At 51.4% G+C, this 19,939-nt stretch overlaps 2 protein-coding genes across 10 annotated transcripts in view; one reads left to right on the top strand and one right to left on the bottom strand.

Moving 5' to 3' along the window:
- Positions 1-19,939, bottom strand: part of ARHGEF7 (Rho guanine nucleotide exchange factor 7) — a 127,295-nt gene that overhangs the window by 15,905 nt on the left and 91,451 nt on the right. For all 9 annotated transcript variants that reach the window (XR_010936816.1, XM_067713025.1, XM_067713026.1 and 6 more), the window contains 9 exons: positions 19,100-19,222; positions 11,368-11,506; positions 10,592-10,651; positions 9,750-9,896; positions 8,925-9,011; positions 6,488-6,566; positions 6,162-6,301; positions 3,377-3,601; positions 1,192-1,285 (listed from right to left, as the gene is read on the bottom strand). Coding sequence is in view for 8 of the 9 variants with exons in the window: in XM_067713025.1 (XP_067569126.1) it covers positions 1,192-1,285; positions 3,377-3,601; positions 6,162-6,301; positions 6,488-6,566; positions 8,925-9,011; positions 9,750-9,896; positions 10,592-10,651; positions 11,368-11,506; positions 19,100-19,222 (1,094 nt within the window). In the remaining variant the exon portion in view is untranslated. The remainder of the gene's footprint in view (positions 1-1,191; positions 1,286-3,376; positions 3,602-6,161; positions 6,302-6,487; positions 6,567-8,924; positions 9,012-9,749; positions 9,897-10,591; positions 10,652-11,367; positions 11,507-19,099; positions 19,223-19,939) is intronic.
- Positions 16,005-16,716, top strand: LOC137210951 (peptidyl-prolyl cis-trans isomerase A-like). Its single transcript, XM_067713033.1, has 2 exons — positions 16,005-16,100; positions 16,168-16,716. The coding sequence occupies exons 1-2, from the start codon at positions 16,032-16,034 to the stop codon at positions 16,591-16,593; spliced, it is 495 nt and encodes a 164-aa protein (XP_067569134.1). The 5' UTR covers positions 16,005-16,031; the 3' UTR covers positions 16,594-16,716.

Raw genomic sequence — 19,939 nt, forward strand, 5'->3', positions numbered from 1 at the left:
GCTGAGGGGCGGCTGAAAAGCCGACTTAAATTCCGCTGACTGGGACTGGCTGTTAACGGGTTTCCGCAAGAACAACGTTTAACTAGTCTCGCTCCAGGACACGCTGGGAGGTAACGCCCACAGGCAGGGCAGGCCGCTCCCCTCTGCCAACAGGAGGGCAGCCGCACAAGTGACGCTGCCTGTCCCGCTGATGCAAGCACGCCGCCATCTTCAGACATGGGTCAGCGCGCTCGCGGCACGCAAAGCGCAGCGCCCGCGCACAGAAGGCGCCCGGCAAGCGCTGGGGGTGAAGGCCTACCAGGCCTGGGTCAGAGCTGCACATGAGGAACTGGTGTCCACCCCCGGCCGGACCCTCTGCACAGGTGGACCCTCCGCACGGGGGTGCTCGGCCTCCCCCGCTCCATCAGGTGTCCCGCAGGTGCGCTCACTATCTGAGGAAGTGATCAAGTAACCGCAGGACAGCAGGACGAGCGGGGCTGTGGCAGGGGACGTCAGGTGGCCCGGGCGGAGGGAGCTCACCCGGGAGCAGCCTCCGGGCCATCCCTGCGCCCACTTCCCCAGGGCCACCATGACCCTCGCCAAGGACGGGGGGGGGGTCCCCACTTGCAGCCACTGCACCAAGCCACCTCCTCCTCGGGGTGACGCCGGCTACTCGGCTCCAGTCTAAAAGCCTTCCTCTGGAAGTGAATCCCCAAAGGCTCCCAAATGGGTGTGGGCAAAAGGAGCAAAGGTCCGGAAAGTCACAGAGCCCCGTGGCAGTTCTCGGGGCAGGGGGAGCTGCAAAGGCGGCCCGCAGAGCCCCTCCCGCCTGCCGCGCCGGGTCGCTCTTGCCACGCATCCACGCGGGAGGCCGAGGGCCTGGAGGCGCCGTCCACGCCGCCCACGGCATCTCCGGAGTCCTCACGGAGCACGGGGGCCCTCCGAGCACAGGGTCGGTCCCACGGCGGAGACCCGCAGCCGCCGCCCAAGGGAGGGTGACCCCGGGTCGAGGGGCCCCGCAAAGAGGTCCACGCAGGGAAGGCCCACCCAGGGGAGGCCGGGCGGGTCGCGCGGACCCGCACCTCCCCCGCTCCAGCTACGTCCTTTAGAGGGGACCCTCAGCTGGGCGCTGGCTCCCGCGTGCGGCCCTGGAAAGCCCGGCGCCTCCCCGCCCGCGCGCCGAGAGCCCCGCGTCCCCACAGGTATACTCACTTTTCCTCAGCGCAAACTCCTCGTCCGAAGGCTTCCGCTCGGGCTTGCGCTTGGGGAGCAGCTTTTTCATGGTCTTGGGACTCTTGCTGAGATCCTAGGGAAGCAAAGGGGGAAAGGCTGACAGACCCCAAGGTAGGAACTCGCGCGGGTCCGCGAGGAGGGCCGCTGTGAAGGTGTGGAGCAGCAAACGCTCCGGCACCGCGGGGGCGCCTGCTCCCCTCGAGCTCTGACCGCTCTTTGCCGGCTGCTGGGCATCAGCTACAGCCAACAGGGCGCAGACTCTGATAGGAACCTTCGTGTCACCTGGATCGGGGGCACCGGGACGACAGCCACGCCTGGCTTGGAAAGGCCAGCTGGCCGAGGCCTGCGCAGGGAGCTGCGCGCTGCTAACTCTGCGGCAGGCCCCCCCCCCCCCGCTGCAGTCACCCAGCCAGGGAGGGGCAACTAAGGCCACCATTAAAAGAAAGGCAAGTAAACACAACTCCTTCAGGAAAGCGCCTGAAGCCTCAAGGGAGAAGAAAAGGGTCTAAGAGCAGCCCACGGGCTGGAGGGCAGAGGCGTGCAGAAGACAGAGCCCCGCTCGCGTTCCCACCGCCCAGAGCTACGTTCACCGCCTCAGGGTCTACCCCTCCCCCGCAACACAGCGCCCGAAACCCCCCCACCCCCCGCGAAGGGGAAGGTGGAAGACAGAGCAGGCCCGAGCCCAACGCGGTGGGCAAGGTTGTGACTGTCAAGCGTATGCTGAATCTTCATGTCAGGAAAGGCTGACTTCTGCATCATTTAAATTATATAAACCACTGGTGAACCTTACGATGAGAATCCGAGACTCGGAACATGACTCGTGCTATGGGATGGATCAGACTGAAAAGCAGAGAGAACGGAGCCTGAGTTTTTAAGGTGTCTCTTCAAAATCTTCCCCGTGAAAATGAAAATTTTAAAGCTCCTGAAAGTGCAGCAGCAATCAGTCCCTAGAGAGGTGAAGCCAGCATGTGTCCTGTGGCTTCCCTGAGTCCTGGGCAATGGAGGTGAAGCCGGGCAGAGCGCCCACTTGGCAGTGCTCTGTTCCGCCTTTCGTCTGTGACCACTTTCCACCAGGCGGTCTGCGTGCTCAGCACACTGGACATGCTCACGGCCACACCCCTCCACGCCTTCCTCTCCCTCCTCCGCCCCACTCTCCCTCCCCCGCCCCACTCTCCCTCCCCAGCAATGAGATCACCAGGGCTTGCCCACACGCCTGCAACACAGACATCAGCACTCTTCCAGGAGCTGCCAGGGCAAGGAACACTCCGACCTGGGCACAGGGACACCCGCAAGGTACACGTCACAAAAACCAAAATTCATTAACAGAAACATAAAGGATTAACTACAACTTACGCTGTACTCTTCTATAGATCTTAAAACACCTAGGGCTGCCAGCAAGCACGGAGGGGGTGTCTGCTCCAGGGCCTCTGCAAATGCAGCCTCATGGACACGCAAAGGCTCACACCAGGCTCACGGCCAGGCCACGCCCGCCACACTCACAGTCACGCCTATGGTAACCAAACTCCACTCACACTCATCATTTCACACCATCACCAGCTTCCTCAAGGGCAGATATTCCTGGACCCTACTTCTCGAGTCCCTTCCCTTTCTCATCAGGGCAGGGAGGGAACAGCAGACACGTGCAAACACTGTCCGAGTGGAGGAGAGCAGGTGCGCTGTGACCACGCCATGAGGAGCGCTGCCCTTCCCCGTAAACGTTCCCCCCGCCTTACACAGGTGACCAGACGCAGGGTTCCCGGGCAAGAGCTCAAGCCTGACAAGGGTCACACGGTGTGGCAGAGTGGCACGCACACAGTGAGCTGAGACCCATCACAACCAAGTTCAAAGTTCTTTCAGCGAGAGGCTGGGACCACGCGAAGCCTCCCAGCTCCGTGGCCTCTGGGCAGAGGGAACGGAGGTCAGGTGGGCACAGAAACAGCTCCTCCGTGACAGGCACAGAGAGGGCCCCACCAAAAGGGTCTCCCCAGGGCTCCCGGGACCACAGGAAGGAGTGACAAGAGAACAAAGGCAGACCCTTCACAGTTCTGAAGAGGCCGATCTGCTTTATGTCACAGACACACGGGATGGCCCACGTTTCTGAACTCCCTGGACTGAAGCAGGGAACGGCCGAAGTAACACGCCCAGCCGTCAAGTCGGGGCTCACCTCCTTGTAGCAGAGCGCAGCTGAGGGCCGGAGAGGGGGTGCGGGTCGCAGGCAGCTCAGGCTCCAGGGCTTGGGGGTCTTCGGAGGCTCCAGGGGCCCCCAGTTGATGGTGGTGTGTGGAGTGCCGTGGTGCGAGGGGTGAGGCAGCGTGTGGTAGGCGGGCGTCAGCGGCACGGGCTTGCTGTCCGCATGCTTGCTGGACGGGGTGACCGAGTGGGAGGGGAGCTGCGCGGGGCACAGGGCGGGAGAGAGCAGAGACACCGTTCAGTGTCAGGGGAGCCCTGAGCAAACACACCCGGCCCACCAAGACGCCCCCGCTGGGCAGCCCCAGCCTGTGGGCAGTGCTCTGGACTCTCCAGGTGCTCAGTCTCTGGGCCACTTGGGTTGAGCGGGGAGCTGCTGCTCCAGGCCGCAGGCCGCAGCTGAGCTGGGGTCAGGAAGCAGCGGGGCGCTGGGGGTCCAGACCCGGAAATTCCACCCACCACCTTTAACTGCCATGGACTCACTTTTGCAAAAAGGTATTTCATTTAGTACAGATACCAGAACTGTACGACAGAACGGGCATTCCCAGCACTGAGAATGTGATTATGGCTAGGGTAATGATTACCTCCCCAGCTGTATTACTCACTGCCTGGTGATTCAAGGGTGGCCAAAACTAGGGCCTGATCCCTGTTTTTGTTTTAAAAAAAAAAAATGCTCCTGGGACACAGTCAGGCCTATTCCTGTCAGTGGCTGCTTTTGTATTACAAAAACAAACTATAATTGTGACAGAGACCATATTGCCTAAAAACCCCCAATATTTACTGCCTGTCTTTTATTAGAAAAATTTTGCCAATCCCTGGGATAAAACATTTTCTCAGAAAAATCAGCTTTAATCAAAACAAAGTTATATAAATCTAATTTCTCAGAAGGACCTTATTAATGGGGTTTATATTCCTAGAAAACCCAAAAGTATTCCATCACACTGACAATTAAATAAGAAAATGTTAAATAAAATAAATAACATTCAAAATTAGCTAAAGAACTCAAATTAGCCGAAAACAATACAGTATGCTTAACAGGAGAAAGAGCTGAGTGGTTCTGCGAGCTGGAAACCTGAGTGGGATCATCATTCGAAAGAACTGAACAGTATCTGAAAAACAGGCTTAAAGGGAAGCCCAGGCTCTAGCTGAGGCTGGGTGTCCAAGGACAGAAGCAGTGGACTCTCTGCAGTGACCACACACCTGTCCTGGGTGTGTGTGTGTGCTGTAACGTGTTAATACAACCACTACAAAATAATTTTTTCAAACTAAATAATTCACAAAAGGGGAAAATTGCGCAAAACATCCCTTCTAGCAATGTCACGGTTAAGTAACATTTGGTTTTATTTCTCCTTGCTTGTATAAGTCAAGAGAGGTAGCTTTATGCTAAAGTTAGAGTATTATTCAAGCTGGACACAGCAATCACAGGGAGAACACAGACACCCCCAGAGAGAACCTCCGTAAGAAGAGCACACAACACTTGACAACCCTGCGTGTGGGGCACAGCGCCTTCCAGACAGCGGGGCTGTAACTCCCTTGCCACTATGTGACAAGAACAGGAACGAGAGCGGCCAGCACAGTATTACTTGATGTGACCTTATAAAGGTTAGTGTCAGGCTGTTACAGACAGTCTGAGCGAGAAGGCACTTCCCTCTTCCTTATAAACACACACGTGGACGCACATATGTCCTTGGGATAAATTTAGTCCCGTGAAAGCTAAGCATCTTTAGTATTTTTTAAAAGTATGGAAAAGTTATAAATGGTGGAGCCATTCAAAATGAAACATTAGCTGAAGCAAATGAGCAGTTTTAACCCCCGAACTGTTGAGAAATGGCCTAAGACATTGCACCTGTGACCAGCACGCTGCGCCATGGCCACCGTCCCTGAGCTAAAACTTTAACCCCAAGGATGGCGACCACAGGGGGTAGAAAACTCCCGGTAAAGATCGTCACAGTCTGGCAAGGATGGCAAGAAGAACCCACCAGCCAGAAATGCTGTGAGACCCTAGTCATTTGTAAGAAGGTTCTTGCCTGGTTCTTCAATATTATCTGGTAAAGATGATGAATGATCAGATGATTCAATACCAGGATCTTAGGCATGAAACACCAGGAAAGAGAAGTTTTAAACACTGGCACTTTGGCGCTGATACATCTTGAAATCTTTCAGGATCTAAAAGCTTAAAGAGCTGTTGGGCTTTTCTAAGAGTAGAAGATACAGATTTCTTACAATCAAAACAAGGAGTCAAAAACTACATTTTAACGCCTTCAACATGAATCTGGTCCTTTTTGTCATCGTAAGTATTCACTGTTTGTTTTTTTGATGAAACACAATAAATACAATTAAAATGCTCAGAAAAGCCCTCTATGGACCAGTGGCTCTCAGGCTTTTGGTTGAAACCAACTTAGGTTACACGACCCACTCTGAGCAAGGCAGCCTCCTAGCCAGGGGCCATGAACTGTGTGTGTGTGTGTGTGTGTGTGTGTGTGTGTGTGCGCGCGCGTGTGTGTGTGTGCGCACGCAGCTTCCTAGCCAGGGGCCATGAACTCTGTGTGTGTGTGTGCGCGTGCGCGCGCACATGCGTGCGTGCGCGTAGCGATTCACCATCCACTGGCAATGAGCAAGTGCTTGCAGAGAAACACAACGCACATGTTGTGCTTTCCTGACCCAGAGGCTGACTATGGCTTAAAGCACTCGATCACTTGCTGGCAACCGAACCCAAGGCTGACCCCAGAGTCTGGAGGCGGGAGAGGGACGGGGGCCCTTACGGTGTGAGACGGCACAGAGTGAGGCTTAATGGTGGGGTTTCCCGCAGAGGTGACCTTCGTCTGCTTCTGCAGATGGTCCACCCACTCGTGCAGGTCCTGCTGGTTGCTGCAGGACACTAAGATCCGCTCAATCATGCTCCCTGGAAGAGAGAAACACAGGTGAAACGGGGAGCAGGCGGAACACACACACACGCACACGCGCACCCCCGAGGAGGGCCAACAGCGCTGCCGTCAGCCCCCTGGAAGGGTCGGCAAGGGCCTGCACACAGAGGGCCAGCTGCCTGGTCACCCGGACAGAGGGCATCCACAGAGTCTGTGCCTATCACCTGATATTTCAAATGCATTTCTATGATTTTCACTGTCCTCAAGCTTTGTGATTGTCATTCCTGTCGTTGGTAGCTTTCCCTAAAAAAGACCCCCCCCCAAAAAAAACAATTAGTGCTTAAGAAGATACCATTAATAAAGTAAATATTAAATGATTTTAGAAATGGCAGAGGAACTGTCTCTGTAACGCAAAAATGCTCTTTTGTTTGTACCGAATGCATGTACAATATGAACCTCTATCTCAAACAAGAAATCGTAATACTAGAATCAAGAAATGAGCCAGCAAAAAGGTACAAGGCAGCAAACCAGAAAAAAAAAAATTTCATCTCATGGGTTACTCTAAACATCAACAGCAGGACACAGAAACATTACACATCGTGATAAAAAAACTAGAGCCTACAGTGGCTATTTTAAATGATGTTCTTTATGCAAAGGAAGCACAGATTTGCCTTAAAGAAATGCAGAGGAAGTTCCACGTCTGAAAGCAAAGTAAGGAGGAAATTGGAGCAAGAGGAACTGGACGGTAGCTGTGCGTGGTCGTCACCAGACGGGAAGTCGAGAGCTGTGCTGAGCGCTGCACAAAATGCAGAGAAGAGCAGCCAGCCCATCCGCTCTGACAACAGAGGGCCTGGGGAGGGGAGCGGGGACGCCCACGGAGAGGGGTCGGAAATGGGCCGGAAGGGACCAGCACAAATAACAGACACACCACGGAACGCGGTGGCCAAGCAAGTCCTCCGGGAAAGTCTCTCCCTGAGGACTGGGGCCAAGCTGCACCCGAGAAGCAGGACTCTCAGTGCGGTGGCAGCGGGAGTCCTGCCCTGCAGGGGGCGCGCCGGCAATGCCACAGCCCACAGGCCTCCTGACGTCTACAGGGCGGGGGCCAGGGGTGACGCCGAGCATCCCACAGGGCACGAGGTGGTCTCCTCACCCCTCCCCTCCCGAGACAGGTATCATCCAGGCCACGGGCCACCGGGGCTCAGCAGGCGGGACAGGGTAGCACCGGCACAGCCGTGGTTAGATGCAGACACTGCAGACGCCCTTCCAAGAGTCCTAAGGCACAGGGGTGACCAACAGCTCCGAGAACTCTCCAGGAAACAGAGCTGCAGGGCTGCATTCAGCGCAGCGGCAACCCCGGCGGACAGGACGTGCTCACTGTTGCTGGATGTAGCGCTTTTTAACATCCCTCAGAGCCAGAAATGAATACTGACAGTACGTGGACTGTGGGTCACAGCACTTGGAGAGAAAGCCCCCAGGAACCCGTGCACAGGGCGGGAGAACAGTGCTCTGCTGGTGGCATGTCAATGCCAACATCCTAGGGGCCTAAGCCTGCCCCAGACGGCAACCTTAACTCCTGCAGGTCAAAGCAGGGCCCCGACTCAGCCTCCTGGGTGTACAGCACGAAGCTGGAGAACACTGATGGAAAAGGACCAAGGCCACTTAAAGCGGGAGCCGCCAGTTTGGGGGAACCTGAGCAGGTGCTCCCTCAGCCAGACGTCAGTCAGCGGCAGGCTTACAGATTAAGAGGTATTATTTTTCTAGGCTTGCCCGTGTACAGCTGCTTCCTCAATTTTAAAGTGCTCCTTGTGGAGTGTGCGATGACACTCCCCTTCGGGTGGCAAAGTTTTCTGTGCAGGTACAAACAAGCCACGGACACTCTGGACTCAGGACCCACTAGAGCTCTGGTCGGGGACAAAACAAACAATGTGCTGCATATGCAGAAACGCAGCTCGGAGAAAACAAAGCCCGACTCTGTTGAAACAGCATCTGGTGACTAGCCAGGCCTCGAAAAACTGATGGGAAAGGCAGAAGCTTCTGTAACTACACAGAGAGAAGGCAGTAAACCTTGCTAGAAGCTCCTACTAGACAGACAGAAAAAGCATAAAGCACTTAATACCACATTTGAAATTAGCGCACAAAAAAGAAAACATTTCCCCTTGCGTGTTCTTCTTAAATCAGCTCTCATATTCTCTCAAAGAAAATCAGAAAAATGATCAACAATAGAAAGGCTAAACGATCGTCCACTACCACGTACACCACCCGACGTGTGCCCAAGACCCACCTCGGCCGCGGGGCCCCCTCCAGCTAGCCCGCTGCTGTGCCCACCATGTACCAGCCGCCAGGGAAGAAGCGGCACACGACTTGGTGGCGACGGGCTGGCACCGCACCTCAGCAGTCTGTGTCCTGGGGGGCAGCTCCACAAATTTTAGTCTCCTTCTTTTTTTGCTTTGGATTAACACAAGTATCCTAATTTGCACAGTCACATCGAAATGCACAGACAGGACTTGTGTGTAGGTATCTGAATGTAACACTATACATACAACACTACACGCAGCCCACAAACAGATGCATGTAGTATTGAACACAAAACTCAAAACAAGCCTGGAAATGATTCTCAGATCCACAAGAAACAATTAAATACAAATTTAAAATGTGTTTTACCTGGTATATAAAACCACTCATCCTAGGACTGGCAGACAACATTAGCAAAATATTTGGGAAGAGCAGAAGATATCGTTCATTCTTTTCCTAATGTAAAAGAGCAAATTCAAATAATTGTTTTAAAAACACACTTTTACAGCTGTGAGAATATTTACAGTAGGCCTTAGGAAATATTATATCATACTTCCTGTTTAGATATTTCTCTCTACCAAATTTCATGAGCTAAATTAAATGGAAACAAAATTATGATAAATTCTTAGACTCACAAGTAGCTCACGTTAACATCTGTTTATAAAATCTGATTAAGGAGTTTAGCTCTGCCATTAACTCTTAATTAGTAAAGTCTTCTTTCTGTGGTTGAGAGAAAATGGAGGAAAAGAACCTGTAAGCTTTTAGGGGCAGTGGGTGACCAGGTGGGCCCTTCAGGCTGAAGGAGGGTGGGATAAAATGTGGAGATGGATTTAGTCCACTGGTAGGCCCTGGCACTAACCTAAAATCCAACACGTCAACTCAATGTTTCCACCCACCCCATAAACTTTACCCAATCTACATGAAAGACCTAAAAGCACTGTTTATGTATTAAAACTCATTTGCTTCAATAGGTAAGAAAAGCCCCACAGCCAAGGACAAACATTCCCAAGAAACTAAAAGGAGACACAGAAAGAGAAACGCAGGCAGTGCTTCCACGCGCCGCCATCGACACACTGCTCACAAAAGTGAAGGAACTGCTGGGAAGCCGTGCCCCAGGCAGGCGCCTCCCAAACCGGCCACGCGCAGGGGCCCTAGGAAAGCCGTGCTGGGAATGGCGCTCGCGCACTGCGGTACCTCGCTCCCAGCGCACTGAATCAGGACCTGGGACATGTAAATGACGTTGCCCAGGGTCTTAATGTCATCCCCCTCCCAGCTCCGGATGGCTTCCGTCAGGATCTGCAGCTCCAGCTCCTTCCTTTTCCGTACTTCCTGACACTGCGCCTGAGAAGCACAGAACACCGTTAGAAGAAACGGGACTCCTGGAACCTTAGGTTCTGGCCATACTGCTTTGTATCTTACTTCTTAAGACAGATCACCTGGTGAACAATTTGCTTACTTCACAAGTACGGAATCAAGTCAAGAGAGACAAAACACGCAACAGCTCTAGAACGAGAAACACTTTTAGAAAAATACAGCCATCCCTGCCACTTTTAGAAGAAAAAACGTGGACTGGGCAAGAAAAGTATTTTCTGCTTTTACTAGTGAACGCAACAGAGAAGACTGAGAAGAGGGGAAGAAAGAGTAAGTTCCACTTGTGCTGTAAATAAGACACGTATTCCAGAAACTCAAGTCAGTAAGACAGCATGACAACAGATAAAAAAAACCAACAGCATTCCATTTCACACTCAGTCACTAAAGACACTGTGGGATGAGGTTAAAAACATGTTCTGAATCACTGTAAGTAGCTCTAGCATTATGTGGTGCCTTTTTAAAATTTAAACAATTATCATTTCATTTTCCTGGTGTCCACAGTCTAGTAAAGCCTGAGAGTTTACCAGCCATGGCATAACTACTATATATTTATTTTTATTTCATCAGAGTAAATCCAAATTATACTTCACAAGTAATTTTCTGCATTCGTTTGCCATAATAATGTCTGACGGGGAAAAAAAAACGTGATATGCTTAGTCACTTACTGAAAGGTTTTTGAAGGCAGTCATGGATTTCTGAATATCTTGTCTATCTGGATGATAATCCTTTGAATAAAACAGCACACTATTAGCTTTCATAATGAGAAGTTTTTCCTTAGAAAGGCGCTCTGTAGACTGGCGCGGGCCTTCCCTAGACTTTTCAACCTGGAACCTGTCCTATTCTTCGCAGCATTAAAGCGCCGTTTCTTAGTCCTCGAGGGGATCGTGGAGCAGAGGGATCTGGACCCTGCCTTGGGGAGGGAGGCCGGCACACGGCCATGCCCAGCCCTTACGGGCCTCTGCTGCTCTGGCACCAGAGGACAGAGGGGAACAGCTGTGAAGAAGACCGGATGGCCTGCCCTTTGGGAAATGGTTCCCTACGGCCTAACCAAGCCAGTAACCTGAACCCAAATTTCTCCCGGGCCCACAGCCTGCTATCTGAACACAGAATAAATACGTATCATTAGCTGATTCTTTCACTGTTATTACTCTATGACTTATGTACTTCACAACACTGTAAGTACGCGTTCCTGATATGACACCTCAACGCTATGAGCGTTTTCTAGCGACGGGAAAATCCCCCGTCAGCAGCAGTGGGTGGAGAGGAACTGAAGGAGCAGACGCTTTTCTACAGCTGAGATAAGGGAAAGCAAGTTCACATTTAACAACGTCATTCTGAAAACCCCGAGTTACGGGCTGCTGGTTAAACCCCCTCTGCAGGCTCTGGCCCGGGAGCCCTCTCCCGGGCGTGGCTGGCTGGCAGGCGGGGCAGGCACACGTACCTCCATGTGTCTCTCCAGCTCCTTGAGCAGTGCAGGGTACTTGTCCAGGCGCATGAACGGCTTGCTGAGGCCGGTGGTCAGCACGAGAATGCCTGGGCTGCTGGCGCCCTTCATCTCCATGAACTCGCCCAGCTCTTCACTTGAAGACCACGCGCAGCCACGCGGGGAGGGAGAAGAGGCCACCGTTAGAGCCCAGAAGGGCCGCGCCCCCGCCCCAGTCCCACCAGGACTACGAAGTACCACGCGGTGTCCCCGACGGTTCAGAGGCTACCGCTGTCACAGCCCAACACGTGCTGGTTATCTCCAAACACCAGAGGGGAGATCCCCACACAGCTCATGTTCTCGCCCTCAGTCTGAGCAAAACCACGTGCGCGTAACACAGAGCACCTGTGGTTTCCCAGCCACCGCCCCCACCCCCCCATCACCAAAGGCCACCTCAGCGAGGCACTTTCCTGTGGAAGAGTGTGAATGTGAGTGGCCTTCTGAGCGCAAGAACAGGGCCCCGTTACCTGGAACCTCAAGACAGTAAAACGTGTCAGGAGATGCGTCCCAACTACCACCAACTGAATCACGGCGCTGACCCTCCAGGTGCTTTAGTCCCCGAAGGCGGCTGCATGATGCAGCACGATAAAGTAACTCACACATCCTCGGGCTTTAAACTTCCAAAAGCATTTTCGCATCATCATTTCATTTAACCCTCCCAGTGTGTGTGAAGAAAGTTTTCCGCATCTGTAGGTGAGGACACCTAGTATACGCTCAGAAGCTAACTCAGCTCTAAAAGCACGTCTTCAATACCGTACTCCTCCTCTGTCACCCTCACCCTCACCACCTTCCACCTAACGCTCCAGTGGCAACGCCCTCCTGAGCTGCCCCACATCGTGCCCTGTGCCGCCCTGGGGGCTCCAGTTCAGGAAGACCCCAGGAAGGTCAGGGGAGCAGCTGTGGGTCAAGCTCTGTCACCCACACATTTGTGGCTCACGTCTGTGACTGAAACTCTGTGCTTCTGTCTCTGCACTGAGGGACAGATGACGTTTATAAAGGGTCCATGGGAGGAAGCCAGTCTGTGCCCCTCACTGCTGCCGAGACTTGTCCCTCCAGACACCGGGGGACGGAGGTCACCTGGAATGCAGGCTGTGAGAAGAGGCGGCACCCACCCACTGGGAGGGCGGGACAACCTCGGGGTCCTGAAGAATCACCGAGCCCATCCCGTCCGGGTGCCGGTCAGCTGAACCCGCCTCACGCCTCACCTCCACCCCGAGCTGTACGTGGCCGCCCGCCCAAACTTCCTAGGACCAGCAGCCCCCCTGATGGCTCCTGGCGAAAAACGCGCGGTATTCAGGCTAAACCGTCTGAAACTGCTAGTTCAAAAGCGGTGAACACGAGAGTCTCCTACGGTACAACCTAGAGTGACTTTCTGTGGGAGGTGTGACAGCAGAGCTGGTGCTGGCACTGCCCACCTCTCACTCTCAACCCCGCACATCGATTCTGCTGACATATCCAAAGGGGAAGGTACCTGACCCGACTAAACCAGCTCAGAAACAAAAGCTTCCAAATGTCAGGCTGCAAACAAATTCATCAACCCCTGGGAAATCAGCCTTATGTCTCTCAAGCAGTAAGACCTCTCTCGGAGACAGCTCCTGTCTGTGCTGGGGCTCGCGACAACGTGGGTGGCCTGAGCCGGAGCGCGTCCTGGCTGCGTAAGAAGAGTGACAGCACAGTTAACAGCACTGCCATCTACCTACCTACCTATACATAGTGTTCTTCAAAAATCAACCTTTTAAATAAATATACATACACATTTAGGAGCTATGATCAAAATCAAAGCAAATTATAAAACGGGAAAATGTTCACAAAGTCCTCGTTATAACAACTCAGCATATACAATACACATTTTTCCCACTTCCATCAGAAGGAAGGCTTCATGACGAGTTCCTTCCTGCGAGACAGCCTGCCACGGTGGTGCAATTTAAAATATTTAGCACAGAAGTGGCCTAACTACTTCTAGGGCTCTATGTGCACACGCGCTTGCATAGGCAACACGACCCAACACCTCTGTGCACAGAACTCTGTGCTTTCGAAGAACGGTTTTCCCCGAAAACCACAGGGCTGGGCTTCCGAAGCCAGGCAGGCGATGCTCCGGGACCCTGCTGTGGGGCAGCCTGGCGCTGGCACCGCTGTGCACGGTTCCATGCTCTGCCATCACCCTGCCTTCCCCTCCTTGCAGGGCTGGGTCTTCCAAGCCCGACCCTCAGGGCTGCCTCCTGGCCCACCTCCCCAAGCTCGGGCAGAGGAGACGCACAGGTAGGAGCGCACGTCAGGGAGAGGGACAGAGCAGGGGCAACGGCACCAGACACGCACTGTGCATCCTTCCCGCCCACGCCACCCCGGGCCTGAGACAGGGGTCATCGCGCACATCTGCAGACGGGAGCCACTGCCAACAGCGGCCGAGCCCAGGCGGGGCCCCCTACCCACGGGCGGCCGCTCCACGTCTTGTGCCCACCACGCCCGCCCTAGCCCTCAAACATTTTCACTCGGAAACGTGCGCCTCTTCAGATCAGCCCACCCATCCCTAACATGTGAGCAGAGAGAAATGATGGCTTTATGGAGGAGACATTTATATTTTACCAGCATTTCTCTGAATGTTGAACAAAGGATCAAGCAGAGTCCCATAAAAATGAAGCTTAATGATACTAACAGTACATTTCGACTCCTTTAAATATAATCCAGTTGGGGCCTTTTCTACCACAAGGAAAATCGTCAAAAAGTCTCTTCAGGCCATTTTTGATATTTCAGTATTATACGTGCAATTTCATAACCATAGTTATGGCAGACAATAATGAATAAAACTAAGCAAGTTATCCTCATCACCCACCCCCCAAAATTCCCTACAACTAAAAATTCATGTGAAATTTTTGCAAAAGCAAAAGTAACTTCTTTCAATATTCACATGACAGCCTTGCAATGCCAGACACGTGCACAGTTAAGAAAGGAAACTGAACTTTTTATAAATCTTTATAGATCACTGAAATAGTTTTTTTTTTTAGTTTTAAAAACAAATTTAGTACTACAATAAAACCAGACAAAACGGCTGGTTACAGCTTTTCTGACAAAACAAAGGCTCTTTCAGCTTAATTTCTACTGAGGCCGGCGATCCTTACACAGCGTACCTCCTCCGTATTTACTGAAATGACACCATGGGCCGCAAGACGGCAACCAGGGGAACACACAGAGAGCCATCAAGTAGCCCAGCAAAAAGCCACAGTTAAAGTGCTGGAAAAAACGAAACCCATAATTCACTCAAAACAGGCAGCCATGAGCCTATGAGGCTACTATCATATGATAATGCAAAAGGTACACGTCAGTTATAATTCAACAGAGCTGGTGCTTCTTTTTTTTGCCATCCAAGGGCAGCTGAACTTTTTTTTTTTTAAACATCTTTATTGGAGTATAATTGCTTTACAATGGTGTGCGAGTTTCTGCTGTGTAACAAAGTGAATCAGCCATATGTATACATATATCCCCATATCCCCTCCCTCTTGAGCCTCCCTCCCACCCTCCCTATCCCACCCCTCTAGGTGGTCACAAAGCACCGAGCTGATCTCCCTGTGCTATGCAGCTGCTTCCCACTGGCTATCTATTTTATGTTTGGTAGTGTATATATGTCCATGCCACTCTCTCACTTCATCCCAGCCTCCCCTTCACCCCGTGTCCCCCAGTCCATTCTCAACGTCTGCGTCTTTATTCTTCCCCTGCCAACTAGGTTCATCAGTACCACTTTTTCAGATTCCATATATATGTATTAGCATAAGGTATTTTTCTCTTTCTGACTTACTTCACTCTGTAGGACAGACTCTAGGTCTATCCACCTCACTACAAATAACTCAATTTCGTTTCTTTTTATGGCTGAGTAATAGTCCATTGTATATATGTGCCACATCTTCTTTATCCATTCTTCTGTCAATGGGCATTTCAGTTGCTTTCATGACATGGCTATTGTATATAGTGCTGCAGTGAACATTGTGGTACATGACCCTTTTGAATTATGGTTTTCTCAGGGTATATGCCCAGTAGTGGGATTGCTGGGTCATATGATAGTTCTATTTGTAGTTTTTTAAGGAACCTCCATACTGTTCTCCATAGTGGCTGTACTAATTCACATTCCCACCAACAGTGCCAAGAGGGTTCCCTTTTCTCCACACCCTCTCCAGCATTTGTTGTTTGTAGATTTTCTAATGATGCCCATTCTACCTGGTGTGAGGTGATACCTCACTGTAGTTTTGATTTGCATTTCTCTAATACTTAGGGATGTTGAGCATCTTCTCATGTGCCTCTTGGCCATCTGTATGTCCTCTTTGGCGAAATGTCTATTTAGGTCTTCTGCCCATTTTTCAATCGGATTGTTTGTTTTTTTGATACTGAGCTGTTTGTATATTTTGGAGATTAATCCTTTGTCCTTTGTTTCATTTGCAAATATTTCCTCCCATCCTGAGGGTTGTCTTTTTGTCTTGTTTATGGTTTCCTTTGCTGTGCAAAAGCTTTTAAGTTTCATTCGGTCCCATTTGTTTATTTTTGTTTTTATTTCCGTTACCCCAGGAGGTGGGTCAAAAAGGATCTTGCTGGCTTTGCAGACGCTGCCACCCCAGAACCTCCCGCGCTGCCCAACCATGGTCAACCCTACCGTGTTCTTTGACATCGCCGTCAACGGCGAGCCCTTGGGCCGCGTCTCCTTCGAGGTAAGGGACCTGGAAACCAAGAAGTGACTGCTCATCCAATCCATAAAGCTACGTTAACAGATTGGAGCTGTTTGCAGACAAAGTTCCAAAGACAGTAGAAAACTTTCGTGCTCTGAGCACTGGGGAGAAAGGCTTTGGTTATAAAGGTTCCTGCTTTCACAGAATAATTCCGGCATTTATGTGCCAGGGTGGTGACTTCACATGCCATAATGGCACTGGTGGCAAGTCCATCTACGGGGAGAAATTTGATGACGAGAATTTCCTCCTGAAGCATACGGGTCCTGGCATCTTGTCCATGGCAAATGCTGGCCCCAACACAAATGGTTCCCAGTTTTTCATCTGCACTGCCAAGACTGAGTGGTTGGATGGCAAGCATGTGGTCTCTGGCAAGGTGAAAGAGGGCACGAATACTGTGGAAGCCATGGAGCGCTTGGCGTCCAGGAATGGCAAGACCAGCAAGAAGATCACCATTGCTGACTGTGGACAAATCTAATAATAAGTTTGACTTGTGTTTTATCTTAAAAAAAAAAAAAAAAAAAAAGAATCTTGCTGTGATTTATGTCACAGAGTAGAACTGATGGTTCTGTATATACATTTTCAAGATTCATACTCAGAATTCAAACTAACACAATGTAAGGATCATAAGACTGTAAATAAGACTTTAAAACTGCTAAACACTACGTTTAAATCAATGCTGAAAAAGTATATTGACATATATACACTAACATGTATGAAATAGATAACTAATAAGAACCTGCTGTATAAAAAAATAAAATTAAATTTAAGAAGAAAAAAGTATATTCAAGCAAAAAAACAGATTTATCTACCCCTAAGTGTGGCGGCTTTTAAGACTAGAACAAACGTAGGGAAGCGGGAAAGAGGCCACAAGCTAGGGTCCCAGAATGGAAAGTGAAGGCCAACAGAGGCCACCAGCCCGCCGCGAGCCTCCTCTCAACCCCCCGACTTACGCTTCAGAAGCAGGGTCTGACGTGCGGGCGGAGTGGGCGCTCTCGCTGCCCCAGGACCTCAGGAGGGCACACAGGCAGCGCATCCTGCTGCCTCCACGCTCTCCCGCCGTCTCCGGGCTCACAGGCCCAGAGCCTGACCTCAGTCCACCCGCCTCCCGCTCCGGGACTCGCCACGTGGAGGAGGGCAGAGGTCCCCACTCAGAACCGCATCTGTATTCTCTCCCTGCTATTCTGGGGAGAAGCTCCACTGAGGTTTCAGCTACGACACAAGCAGTCATTAACATAATAGTACAGAAGAGAGGAAAAGAGCACACGCTCGCGAGCATTCCCCTTGAACGTCTAAACATTTCAGGAAACTTCAACAGTCTGAACTGCTTTAAATGTCACCTTCAGCACGGAGCCTCACATCCACCCTCTTTTCATACTTTCAACCCACCCCTAGGGGATCAACCCCTGACCAAAAGGGGGAAGGAGAGAGCAAAATTGAAAAGGTGTGCAATTTTACCCTAACATTCTATTTGCTGTTCATCTCCCCCATGGCTGTGTCAGCAACTCCTGAGGAATTTTCAGAGACACAAATGTAATCTCTGCATTTCACCGGTGTGGAAATTCCATTTAACTTGTCGTTCTCAGGAGTGGATGCCGGAGCATGTAACTGCATCCATGCTTCACGGTTTAACTAGGAAGGTACGTGCTAACACTGCCCACGCTCCCAGAAGCGTGAGGAAGAAGAAGACCCGACGGGTTTTTCATTTCTGTGGTCGCCGTGTACCCTAATCTCTCTTCTTTCCATCACCGTGTCGAAGACTGCTTGCTTCGCTGCAGAACTGGAAATGCTTTACTACAAATGGAGGTTCAGTATTTAAGCACACGGAGAAGCAGTAAACACCCAGAGTCCAGATAAGACAATAAAGCAGTTCGCATTATTGAGCCTTCATCGCATTATTGAGCCTTCATCATGCTCAGTCCTGACAGTTTACATGTTCTGCTTCACGCCTACAGTACCCTATGGCCAGCGCTCTCAGAGAAGAGGGGTGACCTCCTGAGACCCATCTGCTTCAGAGAGGCAGTGAGGGCTCAAACCAGGTCTGACGGACCCAGAGGCCCTGCCACCAGGCCCACACAACCCAGGCGCACACACAGGGATGCTACGCTGCCACCTCAGCTCAATCTCAGCAATGCCTGCTTCCCAGCACAGTTTCTAAGCTTTCAACCGAAATACTTAGGAGTGAGCTGAGGTTAAATATTTAAATCACAAGCACAGTGGCGTTTACCCTGATGCGACTACACAATTTCTTCACTTACGGGTTAAACAATGACTGAACTGCTATTTATGGCTGAACTGCCGTTTTCAGAAGAAACCATAAATATTTTCTAAAACACTTAATACAAACGTGTGCCCTTCTGGGAGCAGAAACAGAGCCTCATCACCCACTCCGTCTGCAGGCCGAGCCCGTGGTCCTCGCCGCAGCCCAGGGTGCCCAGCCCTCCTCCAGGACACAGGTACGGCCTTGTCTCACCAAACAAGCAGGAAGTCAATCTGTCCACTGTTTCACTTGTTTCACCGCTGCTTCGGGGTGAAAAGCTAAAGCTAACGGTCCCCAGCTTCACGTTTTCCTAAGAAATCCAGGCCTCACTGTAAATGCACATTTAGTCCTACAGCAAGCGTACTTCTGTCTCACGTGGTCTGGTGTTTACGCGCTGAGGAACGCCATTCCAGCAGCCCGGACAGCCTGCAGCCACATTCCAGAACACTTACCAGCTCCTTCAACCCACTGTCCAAAGGGTATGAGCTGAAGGGGAGACTTCAAAACACATCCTTTTCTATTATAAAAGCACTAAGCAGGATTTCAAAGACTCCCAACCAGTACTTCTCAGGCACTAATTCCGAGGGTAATTAAAATGATCATCTTTGAATAAACGCGTGAATGTTCGCACTGCACTGCACGTAATATCTGACAGAAACGAGCTGCTCCGAGGGGACCCCATGACGCCACTCCCCGCTCGGGGAAGCAAGTCCCGGAGACGCACCTGTGCTCCGTGAGGACGCTCACTGCAGACGGGTGGTTGGCACAATACGCAAGGTACAAGGTCTTCATCTGCGGCATCAGGTTTAGAAAGCAGCCTCCGACTCTCTGCTGAGCTTCAGGCATCCTGGAGAGGAGAGGCACAAGGGAACCATCCTGAGTGCCACAGACAGTGGTGGACGTGGGAACCATGCGGGAGGAGGGCCTGTGCACCACCCCACAGAAACGACACACACGAGTCCCAGACTGTATGTGCTCTGAACACGAGCCAGCGGGGGGAGAGACCTGCCTTGGAAGCCGCTCTGCCATAAAGCAGCCAACCAAGCCCGTCCTTTTCTCCAGCGTCCAGATGCCAGGACCTGTGCACAAGTCCAGGATTCCTTGGGCAGTGAGAAAAATAATGTCATGAAGCCTTAAATTGTGTGTAAAATAAGGAGAAATATAATGGGGTTACTTGGTCGGTAAGGTTTTCTACTGAAGGAGCATCACGACAGGCAGATGAGAAAATACAACAGCCCTCTTTCCCTTTGGGCAAAGGCTGGAGAGAATCAGTGGTAGGCAGAGACAAGCATGCCAATGAAACCTACAGGCAATCATCATCATCATCACTGACGTGGGAAAAAGACGCGTCCAGAGCAGGAAAGGCACCTTAATCCTGGGAGAGGACGGGCCAGCTGTCAACAGCATTTCCCTAACGCAGCGGCCTAACCCTGACCGGGCGTGTGCTGCTTCTTGCGAGTTTCACTGCTCAGTTCATTGACTCAGACCTGAAGCCACAGTTAGCTAGCACCTGCACTTTTAGCAGACTCTTCTCCAGTGTGAACTTAGCCCTAAGTGGGTTTTT

The sequence above is a fragment of the Pseudorca crassidens genome, chromosome 18 (genome assembly GCF_039906515.1).
Source record: "Pseudorca crassidens isolate mPseCra1 chromosome 18, mPseCra1.hap1, whole genome shotgun sequence".
Taxonomy (NCBI): domain Eukaryota; kingdom Metazoa; phylum Chordata; class Mammalia; order Artiodactyla; family Delphinidae; genus Pseudorca; species Pseudorca crassidens.